At 43.0% G+C, this 14,699-nt stretch overlaps 1 protein-coding gene across 3 annotated transcripts in view; it reads left to right on the forward strand.

Annotated features, from left to right (window-relative positions):
* The first annotated feature begins 2,798 nt into the window (after positions 1 to 2,798).
* The window catches only part of KCNQ5 (potassium voltage-gated channel subfamily Q member 5), a 592,520-nt gene continuing 580,619 nt past the window's right edge, over positions 2,799 to 14,699 (forward strand). Inside the window, exon 1 of one of the 3 annotated variants that reach the window (XM_054490399.2) lies at positions 2,799 to 3,793. In XM_054490399.2, the coding sequence (XP_054346374.1) occupies positions 3,396 to 3,793 (398 nt within the window). In that variant the 5' untranslated portion in view covers positions 2,799 to 3,395. The remainder of the gene's footprint in view (positions 3,794 to 14,699) is intronic. The other 2 variants (XM_054490397.2, XM_054490398.2) reach the window with 2 other exon arrangements.

Here is a 14,699-nt window from a genome sequence, read left to right on the forward strand (position 1 = left end):
TACAATGGGATAGAAAACACACTGAGGCCAGGAGCAGTGGCTCATGCCTGTAATCCCAGCACTTTGAGAGACTGAGGTGGAAGAATTGCTTGAGTTCAGGAGTTGGAGACCAGCCTGGGCAACACAGCAAGACCCCATCTCCAAAAAAGAAAAAGAAACACACTAAAATAAAATATCTCTAGAAACTACGTTCAGTTGAAACCATATCCATGTAGACTTCAGAAAATGTTTCCAAGGTCATAAATTTCAGGCAAGCATCTTAAGAGAATGAATGAGTAAAAGCAAACACATCTCAAAAGATGGGGAGGGCCAATCAACTCACATACTTTACACTAGCAGTTAACATTTGCCTTTACCTCTACCTCTTCATAATGCTCTAATGTAATTATAATGCATAGAATATACACTGTTGTTTTACTCACTGCTCAGTCTGCCTATCCTCTTTTCTAAACTTGAATTTTAATATTTCAGCAAAACGAACTAATAAAAGGCAGTTTCCTAGCAACGTCTGTATTCAAAGGAACAACAACAAAGCTTAATCACAAACACCTTATTTTCTCCAAAGTTAATTCCCGTCTTTTGAGGGAAGTTAGCAGGTAGCAGATAAAGCAAGGTGCAAACAGAGACTCTTGTAGGAGAGGCTGGCACAGCCTCACTTGGCTTTTTCTTCCTGGGCATTGAAAGGTAGTATGGTTAGAACTTCAGCTAAGCCAGTCTTTCCCAATGGTTGCAGTCAGAGATTGATACAAAACCCCAGAACTGTTTGCTATTTTATCCATCCTCTGCTGGAGATGCAGATTGATTGGTGGAAGGAACAGTGAACTAGGAAGCCAGGTTGTTGGATTCCTAGTAACTCTCACACTACCCGCGAAAACTTGAGCGGGTCCTCTTTTTCTGGGCTATGTATCCAAATGGCGGTTACTCTAGAAGACATAAGCAGCTCAAAACTGCTACCAGTAACCGGGTCTTTTTTATTTTTTAATTAAGCTTAAATGGCATTTGCTTAATCAATAACACAGTTTCACTAGAATTAATGCTGCATCCCCAGAAAAACATCACTTAGAATAACAGCTGGCTGTCTTCCAGGGAAACGTGTCTCGGTGTCCTGCCTTCCTGACACTTCTTGCCTGTACGCGGGGCCCAGCCGCGCCAGAGAGATGGAAGTGACTTTACCTACCCAGCGAAAGTAGAAGTCTGCAACAAGGAAAACAGCTAAGTTAAGAGGAAGTGGTTTTCATTTTACTGCTTGCAGAAAGGCCAAGATTTTGACGTTTAAAGCGGGCACACGAGTCATTTTAAGTCTCTAGATCTTTCACCCTGAAAGTCCCTGCACAGAAACTCCATAGGGAGTCTAAATATAGCAACAGCACCCCCCTCCCGCCCCCTCTGCCTTCAGTCAGGGTCCCGAGCAGCTCTAGGATTGCAGAGCTTACTCCAGGGCGCTCTCTGCATCTGCCTCGAATAGCACCGCACGGAGCAACCTCTCTCGCACCTCCACAGTGCGTGGGTGTGAAGTGTATTAGGGGAAAGCTAGAGAGTGACTCTGGGTAATGGTGCTCGGCTCACAGTCACATGGCGTCGCCGCCAGCTGCACAGAGCTCCCAGCTAGCTTCTGCTGCCCAGAGGCTTGGGAGGAAGGAAGGAGAGAAGCAGGCTCCTGCTGGTGACCAGGAGCAGGCGAGAGGGCTTCACACAAATAATAGTGATAATAAAGAGTAAAAGCAAAGCATTTAAATCGAGCTATTGTAGAAGACACAAATCAGCTGCCGCGGGCGTGGGTGTGTGTACAGGGTGGAGGAGAATTGGGAAAGTATTTATCTCAGAGGGGCAGAGACAGCTGCAAGAAGATTTTTGTCTTAGCATTGTTTTAATCTTAGGAAAGGAAAAGGCCCGAAGGAATCCACCTTGCAACTATCTGCTATGTCTTTGTGGTGGAAGCTTAGTTTTCCCTTCAATTTAATTTGATGATTGTTTTCTTTCATATTTGGGGAAGAGCCACTCTGTTGGAAGAAGTCCCCGAGCCTGGCACCCTTCAGTTTTCCCTATGCTGAATGTGAGGTTTAAACTGCCTTTTCTTTGTAATACACTGTTTCTGAAGGCCAGAGGCCGCGGCCAGTGGCACCGTGGCCTCTCTCTCCGCCAAGGGCGCATGGGCCTTGGGCCACCCAGGTGCCAGAGGTGGTGGAAGACCCAGTCAATTGTTCCTTGCAACAGGTCTCTAAGCTTGTATGTTACAACATAAGGTGGGTGGGGTCGGAACCCCGAAAAGCCGGCGTCCTGGACACCCCATCCTCCAGGTTTTCTTTCCCAGACACTGGGGTCCTCGCTGCCGCTGCCGAACTTCTCAATCATATGACTTTCTCGGACTTAAATGGAAATTTCTTGACGGAGGGAACTGGGTTTGTTCTCCCAGGCTTCGCGCTGCAATCAGGCAGAGCCCCGGGGCAGCTCGCTCACCGCGGAGGAGCCACTTTGGAGTTGTACGCCCTTTCCACACCCCACCCATGGACTGGAAAGGATGTTCAGTTACTCGCGGGCTTGTTGTCTGATACTGGGATGGAAAGTCACAGTCCGCAGGCTGGAGTGAGGCGCGGGAAGATGCCTGGTCCTTGCCTCGCGGACTTGGCAGCCGCGTCCTTCGAGTCTGTCCACTGAACTGCTGAGGACTCGCCCGTGTGCGGGGACCCGAGTGCCACTTCCCGGAGCGTTACCTTGCGCTGCAGCCTCCAGGCTAGCTAATACCTGGAGGGCAGGGCAGGGCTGTTCCCGCTCTCACCCCTTGCGGAAGGATGGCAGAATCCGGCGCAGCGACGTAGCAGCGGGAGAGCACAGGGACCTGCATCTCCAGTTTCTCCTCTGGACACAAGGCTGACTTCACCTTCCGGACAGCTGCAAAGCCCCCGCCAGAACCAAACCAAACTCGCGCCTCGGAGAGGGGCTTCTGGGGCCGGTTCGCTGCAGGGCGTGGGGAGTGGAGAGAGGGAAGGGGAAGCCTGGAGCTGGGTGTGCGCGCGTGGGAGCGCGCCTCGGAGCGCCCCGCACTCCCCCACTCTATCCCCGGGGGCACTTTGGGAAGGAGGGAGTGGTAGTCGCGGGAATGAGGGAGCAAGAGAAACCCGCTCAAAGTGACGCCCCAAACAGGTCCGGATTTAGAATTCGAAGCTAAAGGCTGTTAGAAATTGGGACTCCTTGGCCTCCTCTGCAGCCCCTCCTTTCCCGCCCCGAAGCCCGGGCGGTTTGCTGGCTGCCTGCTTCCCCGCCCCCGGCTCAGAGGTCTCTGGCTGGCGGGCGCCCCGTCGGCCGCCGGCTTCCTCCTTGAAACCCGCCGGCGCACATGAGGCCGCTGCCCCCGCCGCAGGCGCTGGCGGCCCCCTCGCGGTGCCCGTGGTGATGCCATGCCCCGCCACCACGCGGGAGGAGAGGAGGGCGGCGCCGCCGGGCTCTGGGTGAAGAGCGGCGCAGCGGCGGCGGCGGCGGGCGGGGGGCGCTTGGGCAGCGGCATGAAGGATGTGGAGTCGGGCCGGGGCAGGGTGCTGCTGAACTCGGCAGCCGCCAGGGGCGACGGCCTGCTACTGCTGGGCACCCGCGCGGCCACGCTCGGTGGCGGCGGCGGTGGCCTGAGGGAGAGCCGCCGGGGCAAGCAGGGGGCCCGGATGAGCCTGCTGGGGAAGCCGCTCTCTTACACGAGTAGCCAGAGCTGCCGGCGCAACGTCAAGTACCGGCGGGTGCAGAACTACCTGTACAACGTGCTGGAGAGACCCCGCGGCTGGGCGTTCATCTACCACGCTTTCGTGTGAGTACCCGCGCCCCCTGCTATGCCCGCTCCAGGGGACCACTGTCCCTGGCCCCCCGGGGCGTGCTCCGCGCTCGCGCCCTTGGGCCCCGCGCGCGTGCACACGTGGTGGCTTTTATTTCTTCGCACGTGTTCGTGGTCTTCCTTCTGGAGCATCTCCCCTCCCCCAGCCCCACTTCTCTCATCTCTACAGCTTGAACCTTTTCCCCGAGGACACCCAATGAACTGCCCGGTAGCTTCAGGCTCCCGGGGCGAGAGCCAGGCAGACGTGGGACTTAGGCTGCGCGGATAATTGGGAGCAATTAGGTCCCAAGATACGTAAACTTCAACCGAACGGGGCGCCCGGGAGCTAGGGAATGCAAAGGGAGGACAGGCACCCGTGTGAGGCTTGAGAGTATATTGGAGAGGTTAGGAGGTGATGGCGGGGTAGGACGGGGAGAAGTGAGGGGGCACCGAGAGCTAGGTCCTCAGTCCTAGGGGCGGAGTAGGGGAAGCTGCTACTTGGAGAGAGCTGCTAGGTTTTAAGTGCGCCCGGAAACACGCCTCGCCACCACCCAGCCACCACCAACGGAAAATCTGTCAGTGCATGTAGCCCTTCCTGCCACGGAGAAGGTGGCCAAGGTCTAGAGGAGGCCAGCAGGCCAGGCGAAGCAACGCTTCCGCGCTGCAGGGGGCGGGGAGGCAGCGGGGAACCTGGGGCGCAGAAACGCTGGCAGAGGTGCGATAGCAGAAGCGCAAATGGGTCGCCTCGGACAGAGATCGGGCAGTGGGTTAAGTCCCCGTTTGTGGCGCGGAGTCAGAGACAGAGAGAGAGAGAGAGAGAGAGAGTGTGTGTGTGTGTGTGTGTGTGTGTGAAGTAAGCCTTCTCCATCTAGCAGAGAATGCTTAATGAGAAAATGATTGGAAGCAAATGTTTATTTTTCCCTTAGGCATTTAAAACCTTTCAGTGGCTTTAAAGTTTACTACTGTTTTTCCCACAAAGTCCATTCATTCAGTCTCCTATTAGAGTTACGTTTATCTGGGCATTTTAAGGTTGTTTTATAATGTTACCTCGTGTCTAATTCTTTTTTCTTCCTCTTCTTCTTTTGCTTCCTCTTTTTTTAGTATTATTATTTCTGCTTCTTTTTTGTTAAGATGAAATATAAAGATATCAACCTTAGAAGACCAGTAGAGAAAGTTGCAGATACTTGCTGATACATTCCTTGTTTCCTAGTAAAATAAGTTTTGAGCACACGGACTAGGTTTCTTTTAGAAATAAGTTGTGTCATCCATACGTAGCTCTCTCCTGGGATGTAGAATTAGCATCAACACCAGAAACGTGTTTTGAAATAACATGGAAGAAGGGCTGGTTTTGTAACTAGGTGAACCTGGAATTTACCCACATAAGAGTCAGGAAATTGGTGGAGTCTACAATCTGTGGGGCTCTGGTGTCTGGAAAATTTTACAGTCCCAGATTGATGTGAACATGTAGCATTAGGCAGAATATTCCAGCCAACTTTCCGTTTTACAATGCACGCAAGGAGAACGGTTGTGTTGCATCATTATTACATCAAAAAGTGTAACTTTTATGTAAAATTCACATTTATTTAAATGTGGTTAGGATAATGATAGAGAAATGCAACTGACACTTTTCATGTTAATCTCCTCTGACCTGATATATAATTAAACATATTACTTAATAAGCCTGGTAAATTATTTTGACCTGTCAGAATATACTGAAATAATTTAGCAATTAAGATGCTCAATTTGGTAGCAAATATATATACTGTATAGGTTATGGTTTTTTTCTTTACAACAGTATGCTCAAAACATTTCTAGCCTTTCTTTTTTTATATTATGCATTGTATATTCAGAGAGAGTTAAAGAAAGCGTTGGTTGGTGCGCATACTTTGCATCTCCTAACTTGTTCTTGAACATGAATGAGAACTTGCAACGCAACATTTTCTTTTCCATGTGTTGGTGTTAACAGGTTTGTATGGGCTTACAGAATTTTAAAACATTGATAAATGATTTTTCCAAAGGTTCAAGGTTGGATACTTCTCTATCTACCAAGCTTTATCAGTCTAGCAGTATCTTTAGTAGTAGACAGGAAATAAATTGTGTACTTAATAGATGTAGCAAATGTGAAGTTTTGCATTATACATTTTAGAGTCTGAAACTGCAATGCCTCAGCAATTAGATAGGGGTGCTATATCCACATTAGCACAAAGAGGGAATGGATAGGATCATCTTCTGGGAGGATTGTGCACAACTAAGCAGACCCTGAGGAAAGAGGCCATCTTTGGAAGTTGCTGCTTGTGATTTTAAATGAGCTTTAGAATAGCCAGACTTTACACATTACATTCATTTATCGAAGTTGCTTTATGCTGTAAGTTTAACTAGACCCCAATAAAATAATTTTGAGAGAGGTGTAACTAACTAATTCCCTGCCAGCCTGGGAATCCCCAAATCTTATTTTAATAACAGTATTTGTAGCATATTAAAGTTCTTGCCAAGAACAAGTGCACTGTGATTAATGAGGTACTTCGGGGTGAATTTACTTGGTCGACCAGTGTTTTCACTGCCAAGAAACAAGAAAAGCATGTTTAAAGTTATGCTTGAGGTAAATATAAATTTCTATTATTTATGCAAAAATAATTATTATAATGGTATTTTAGGGTTATAAAATGTCTTTTCAAGAGTACATATCTTAGCCTATTGATAGGATGGCTGGACAGAGCAAGGGATGATCTACTTCAAATATTTTCCCTTAAACTTTATAAATTAGTGGAGATTAGGAGATCCTTGCCCTTACTATTCTTTAGGATTTACCTGACAGCCATATTTCCTATCTTCAACTTTTCTTCATTTTATTAGTGTGCTATTCAAACATGAGGTGACTCATTTCCTTGAATGTTGTTTGTCCCTTTTTAATTCCTCCTCATTTAAGGAAAATTTTGAAGAATAATGACGGTAGTAGAGAACACAGGATGGGGCTTTGTATATAAATTTGCATTGATGCAGCAAATGTGGTTCTGAGAAGTTACATGGGAAATGGTGTTGCAGATACATGTAATTGATCACTTTGCCTAATGTATCTTTGCCTGACTTAATGCTATGGATGTGAATTTATAGATATTAAACAAGGAGACAAGAAGTCACCCAAGCTAGGAGCTCTGAAGTCATCCTTTTTATCATACTTACTCCCTCTGGTCAGACAAAAGGTCATTAAATACTGTTTGTTTACTTTATAGGTATTTTTCAAATACATTCCCTTTTCTTCTTTACCACTTCTATTCCATTCTGTTTCTTACCTCTCCATTAGATGATTTGTAATATTCTCCTGCCTGATTATCTGGTTTCTGTTCTCAGCCTTCTCTCTGCTCTAACATCATAGTATTGTTCGTTAAATGCAAATCTTACCATATCATCCCCTTGCCTAAAATATTTCCATGACTCTCATCATCTACTCCTTCATCTATTTATCCATCTACAATTATTGGAGTGTGTAATATGTGCTAATTCTCAAATTAACAAGGCAAAGGCCTCCACTCTGGAGGAAGGAAAAGACGCCAGCAAGGGACTACTACAAGCCTGTGAACAAGTGTGAAACAATGTTATTGGTGTGCTTAGAGAGAGAGGTTACAAAGTGACATGAGAAAAGAAAAAGAAGTGAAGCCTGGGCAGAAAAGTCAGCACAGGCTTCAAAGGGGAATTGAGATGTAAGCTGAGTTTCCACAAATGAGTAGTTAATTTTCAGGTGGGCACAGCAGGAGGGAATGAACAATCTTGACAGAGAAAACAGCTTGAGTAAAGATATGGAGTTGTGAATCAGCGCAGTAATTCTAGGTACTGTTAAGTATTTTCAGGGTGAGGAAAGCCACAAGAAATGGTGATAGAGCAAAAGGCAAGTCACCAATCTCTTGGATAGCTTCAGATGCTGACCATAGAATCTGGTATTTATCCTGTAGGCAGTAGTGGTCATTGAATGGTGATAATCAGGGGAATGACATAATCAGATATAAATTTTGGAAAGATCTGCCTTTCATTAGTTCAGCAAATAAATTGGAGTGCAAAATGGAGTCAATATGGCCTATAAGGAGATGATACCAATTGTGCAAATTTTCCATTCATTGTTGCATTCATTTATTCATAAACTTATTCTGTAAATGTCTGTTGACTATCGACTATATGCTGTGGATCATACTAGAAAGGTGAGAGATGATTGCCTAAGGAACTAAGGCAGTAACTGTGGGGTTGAGAAGGAGGAGTTTAACCAAAGAAATGTTAAGGAGATAAAATTTGCAGATTGTTTTCACCAGTCTGACATGTGGTATGAGGAAGATGATTCTGACTTGGTTGATTTGAGGAATGGAAGTGCCATTCACTAATATATGGGACAAAGAGTGAAGGGCACATATTCTGGCGAATATAATGGGTTTGGATTTGAACATGTTGGGCTTTAGATGTTTTTGAGTCATTCAGGTGGAGATTTTAAGTGGTGGGAACATAGCAGTGAACAAGGCACAGTCTATTTCCAACCATGTTAGATCAGCAACCAGAACTGTTTCTGGCACATAGATAACACTCAATAAAATATTTTTGAATGAATGGAATCATTTACAAATCTGGAGTTTAATCTAAATATATAACCAGATATTTAGCTTTGAAAGCCTATGTCAGTTTTGCGGTAGTTAAAGCAATGAGTAGAAAAAATGAGATAGTCCAAAGAATATATAGAGTGAGTGAGGGCATAGTGGAAGCCAGAGACTGGGGAACACCAACACCAAGCAGTGGATGAAAAAGTAAGAGAGCCAATGGAAGAACCTGGGAAAAGCTTTACAGCAACCCAAAGGCCAAGGGAAAATCTGGGAGATCTTATTTTCATGAAAGCAAAGGAAGATGCATATGGAAAAAAGGTTATGGCCAGCAGTTTCCAATGCTGCAGAAAGGACTAGAAAAGTTAGGTAAGATTTCATTGGATTTCTTATGAAGGAGGCCACTGGTGGCCTTTGCTGCTGCAGCTTCAGTGGAGTGCTAAGGGTCATAAATATGATTCAAGTGGACTGAGGAGTGGTTAAGACTTGGGAAAATGGACACAGTAGTGTAGGTTAGACTCCAGATTCCTTGGAAGAGTTCACACAAGACCCTCAGGGCATAGACTACTGTATAGCTACTCCCCTCTAATAGGCACTCTAAGCCCCACCCTTACTGCACTGCTCCACCCTGTGTCTCACCACCCTGTGTTTGCTCATGCTGTTTTCTTGGATTCTCCCCACATCTTGCACCCTTGCTATTAAACTCCTAATGTTTCTTCAAAGTATGTTCAAAGATCACTTCCTCTTGGGTATATTTCCAAACAGTTCCCTTCCCTCTGCCAGGATGAGTTAGGTGCCCCTTGTTTCAGGTTCCATGGCACTCTACCAATGTCATTATAATGGTGCTTCCCCCATTGTACTGTCATCGTGGGCTACTTGGTCTGTCTCTCCCACATGAGAGCGAGATTCCATACAGTGAAATTTCTACTTATTTCTAAATATTAAGTGCCTAACAAGGTGCCTTGTGTCTAGTAGACCCTCCATAAATGCTTGCTTAATTGAGTAAGTAAATAATTTTCCTTATAAGCCTTCCACAGAGGAGCTTCAGGGTGAGCCAAAGCTGAAAGAACTACCAAGTCTTTTTAGTTTTCTTAGAAGTAAGATACTGACGATTCATTTAAAAGAAAAAAGATGTGGGACTAGAAGTAGGAGATTAGTGCTTTGCTTGTAGCTTTGCCACTAATTAATTCTGTAAGTCATTTCACACTTCTGGGTCTCCAAATCTTCATCTGTGATATGGGCACAATCGTGTCTGTGATCCGAGATGGTGGAGGATACTGTAGAGAGTCTAAAATGCTATCATAAAAGAGAAAGAGTATTTGGAATAAGAAGCAATCTGATCTTTTTATCATTTCCTTTCCTCTTCTCTTAGCTTGAGGGTTGCCTCTTAACTAGTTGCTTTAACTTAATTCCTAAATCCCCAAGGTCTCTGTGCTACATAGTAGCCAAAGTTATCTTTCTTTCTTCTTGTTTGTTTGAGATGGAGCCTCACTCCATTGCCCAAGCTGGAGTGCAGTGGTGCGATCTCAGCTCACTCCAACCTCAGCTTACCAAGTTCAAGCGATTTTGCTGCCTCAGCCTCCTGAGTAGCTGGGATTACAGACGTGCGCCGTCATACCTGGCTAATTGTTTTTGTATTTTTAGTAGAGATGGGGTTTCACTATGTTGGCCAGGCTAGTCTCATTCTCCTGACCTCAAGTGATCTGCCCACCTCAGCCTCCCAAAGTGCTGGGATTACAGGCATGAGCCACCACACCTGGCCCAAAGTGATCTTCCTAAAGACTTAACAGAACACATCACTCCTCCTCTGCTTGGAGGAGGATCTGTTTATTGCTTGCCTCTCCCCTGACACCCAGTTCTTTAAAGGCAGGGGTTTCTGTCTTATTCATTATTATATCACCAGCACCCAGAACACTGCCTGTCACATAAAAGATGCTCCATACACACTGATTCATTTACTGACACCCCAGATCTCCAAAATACACTATTAGTTCCCTTGTGGCAGATGGAATTTTACTCTGTTGGCCATTCTATGTGTCAGACTCACTTAGACCTAATGAATTACTTTACTACTTACATATATATTCTATTCTGAATTAAGTTTATGTCTATAGAGACTGATGTTTACATATTCTTTTTGCTCCTGCATTCCTTTAAAAAATCACTGATTTCTCTCAAGTCTACAGAGGCCTTGTAGAAGTTATACTGCTTTATACTGTGCTGATATATAAAATGTTTCATCCTCTTCTAATCAGTCTTTAGAAATCTAAACAATGCTATTGTACTTGAAGACCATATTACAATTAGAAATGTTGAAAAGTATTACAATATTAGTACTGGGAATATGATAGCCTAAAAGGAAAAAAAATGAAAAGGGTATTTCAAAATGAAATGAAGGACTGATACAAAAAAACACTATAAACAAGAAAGATAGCCAGCAGCATTCTGAAAATTGCTTGCAAAGAAGTAGTGCCAGTTTTAATTTTTAATTGCAAATGGCTATTTTGGCAGATGAAAATGCCAGCAGAGCATGTTTTATCCTAGCCCAATGGTGTGAAACTACTTGAAGCCCAATTGTTGAACAGTCACAGCTCACAGTTATGTTTAATATGTATGTGTTTTCATTTTAATTTCCTTTTTCTTCAGCCATTTATGAGTGCGTTATTTGAAGTTTTATTTGATTGCAACCTGGGAGAAAGATTGGCCACACATCTGCACTTTTTTTCATAATTAAAAAAATTCTTTGATGGTCTCAGAGTTTCAGGTGATCTTTTAATCCTTTGCAATCAGTGTGTCTGAAGAATGAGCTTCCTAAATGTTATTAAAGTCATCAATTTCTAAACTTAAAAATAGCTTGAAGTTTTTCATCATATACATTTGTGTATTGTGCATATATATTTCATACTCATACAAATACACATGCAACATGTGCACATACATACTGTTATCTTTTAGCAGAGAATTTGTGTTAGTGTAAATATGTCTATTTCCCTTTGTTTTGATCCTCTAAAAGTAAAAAACACTTGAATAAAATGCAGTTTAGAAATAAAAAGAACATTAAATTTACTCTTGATAATATAGAGCTTATCTCATAATTTGAAAGATAATTAAATTTTTACATGATGAAGAGATATACACTTTTTACAAACTCAGTCATAGTGGTCATTGTTCTCATTTATTGTACCTGTGAGGTAATTCTAGAATCCCTATTCCTTCTTCAGTCAGTGGCTGGATAATCTAATTATAATGTTATAATCCATCATTTCTCTTTTTGAACAGTCAGTTTAGTTTAACATTTGCTTAACAGCCATTATGAATGCCAGGTAATGTGCTAGATGCTGGTGGTTCAAAGAAAGGAACGATGTGGACCTGACCTCAAAGAAATCCATTGGAGAATATGACAGATTTAGATTTAATGATCAACTTTACTTTTCCTATACAGGTACCAGTTTCTTAATCTATAAAATATCAGTACCAGTTTCTTAATCTATAAAATAGGAATAAAATATTACTTCAAGGTGTTATATGTATAGTATATGTGTACATAATGTTTAATATATACATATTAACAATTAGCATGGTGGCTGTCACTGAAACTAGAGGGAAAAATAGAGACAATGTGGTAGAAGGCTGTATTTATATGATAAAGGTCTAGGATTTTATTCTCTATGTGATGGGCAATGTTTGAGGAAGATAGGATTTAGGCAAATAATAATGTCATTGGATTTCCATTTTAGACTGGTGATTCTACTAGCTCTATCAGTGATGGCTTGAGGGAGACAAAACTGGAGGTAGAGGATACATTTTAAAACTGTTGTTCCAACTGAAGCAAGAGATAATTGGGACTTAGACTGGGGCAGTGGTAGGAAGGATGGGGGAAGGGTGTGACAATAGAGTTGAAATGTATTAGTGAATGATTGAATGTGGAAGATTAAGAGATACAGATTTGTTATTTCCAGATTATTGGATTGGGTGCTTGGATAAATAGTGGTGCTATTGACTGAAATCAGTAGAGGTGGAACAACAGGTTGGCGAATTGCAGGGGTGATAAAATGAGTTTAGCTTTGGAAATGCTGAGCTTTTGGTGCCTGTGGGAATTCCAACTATAAATATACAGCAGCTCTTGGATGATTATTTAAAAGATGTAAAATACAGACAGGAGTTAAAATCACGAGGAAGGCAAATAAAGATAAAGGGTAGGAGGTCAAGGATGGAAATCTAGAGAATACCAACATTTAATTGATAAGCAAAGGAAACAAGGAATGAAATGGAGTAGACAGGAGGCTATAAGGAAACACTAGACAAAAAGATGGTCAGGGTTGTGGAAACAAAGGGTATTGAAAGAGTTTCAAAAAAAATAAAAGTAACCAACTCTGAAATGTAGAGAGTGGTTTAGTAAGATAAAGACCCATCAGAAATTACCTTTGGATCTGGCAATGTGGTATTTATTCTTCAGTGATTTTATAAACTCATCAGTGTTAACCTTCAGTGAAGCAGTGAGGGCAGAGGCAGATTGCTGTTAGCTGAGAAATGAATCAGAAGTGAGGAGAGGAAACAGCATATTTAGGCCATATGTTCACTTAGTTTGGCAAGAATAAAAGGGAGATTGGACACTAGCTACAAGGAAATACAAGGCTAAAAGGAAAATCAGGAGAGAATAAAGTTATAAAGAAGAAGTTTTTTTATCACAAATAATCATTTTAATGATTCTGTGCTGGACATTGTTCTAAATGCTTTATGCACATTAATTCTTTTTTTCCTCAGAATAACCCTAATAAGTAATATTAGTGTTATCACCTTCCTTTCAGCAAACCAGAATACCAAAGTAGGGGGAGGTTTAGTAACCTGTCCAAAGTCAGCTACTGAGTTAATGGCAGAACAGGGCTTTGAACCAAGGCAGGTTGGCCGAGAGCCACACATGCTTATCTGCTTATCCACTATATTTTATTTCCGTTACTTTGCCTGTTAGAGTTTTAGATTTTTTCTTTCTTTCTTTCTTTTTTTTTTTTTTTTTTTGTTGAGATGGAGTCTCACTCCATCGCCCAGGCTGGATTTCAGTGGCGCGATCCCGACTCACTGCAAGCTCCGCTTCCTGGGTTCACACCATTCTCCCGCCTCAGCCTCCCAAGTAGCAGGGACTACAGGCGCCCGCGACCACCCCTGGCTAATTTTGTTTTTGTATTTTTAGTAGAGACGGGGTTTCACCGTGTTAGCCAGGATGGTCTCCATTTCCTGACCTCGTGATCCGCCCGCCTCAGCCTCCCGAAGTGTTGGGATTACAGGCGTGAGCCACCGCGCCCGGCCAGGTTTTTTTCTTTTTTTAAAAAAATCAACTATTATTTTAGAGACAGGGGTACTTGTGCAGGTTTGTTACATGGGTATATTGCATCCAGGTAGTGAGCATAGTACCCAATAGTTAGTTTTTCAACCCATGGCTCTTCTCTTCCTCCCGCTTCTAGTAGTCCCAAGTGTCTATTGTTCCCATGTTTACATCTGTATGTGCTTAGTATTTATCTCACACTTCTAAGTGAGAACATGTGGTACTTGGTTTTCTTTTCTTACATTAATTCACTTAGGATTATGGCTTCCAGCTACATCCATGTTGCGGCAAAGGACATGATTTCATTCTTTTTTATGGCTGCATAGAATGCTATGGTGTATATGTACCATTTTTTTTTTCATCCAATCCACCATTGATGGGCACCTAGGTTGATTCCATGTCTTTGCTATTGTGAGTAGCATGGCAATGAACATATGAGTGTGTGTGTCTTTTTGGTATGATGGTCTATTTCCTTTGGGTATATACCCAGTAATGGGATTGCTGGGTGAAATGGTAGTTCTGTTTTAATTTATTTGAGAAATCTCCAAATTGCTTTCCATAGTGACTCAACTAATTTACATTCCCACTAACAGTGTATAGGTGGTCCCTTTTCTCTGCAGTCTCACCTGCATCTGTTGTTTTTTGGCTTTTTAATAATAATCATTCTGATGGTATGAGATGGTATCTCATTGTGGTTTTGATTTGAACTTCTCTGAGAATTAGTGATGATGAGCATTTTTTCGTATGCTTGGGGGCCGCTCGTATGTCTTCTTTTGAGAAGTGTCTGTTCATGTCCTTTGCCCACTTTTTAATAGGGTTGTTTTTTGCTTGTTGATTTGTTTAAGTTCATAGACTTTGGATATTAGAGCTTTGTCAGATGCATAGATTGTGAATATTTTCTCCCATTTTGTAAGTTGTCTGTTTACAAATCAGAGACGGCACAAATAAATGGAGAAACATTCCATGCTCATGGATTGGAAAAATCAATATTGTTAACATGGCCACACTG

This window comes from Pongo pygmaeus, chromosome 5 (genome assembly GCF_028885625.2).
Source record: "Pongo pygmaeus isolate AG05252 chromosome 5, NHGRI_mPonPyg2-v2.0_pri, whole genome shotgun sequence".
Lineage (NCBI taxonomy): Eukaryota > Metazoa > Chordata > Mammalia > Primates > Hominidae > Pongo > Pongo pygmaeus.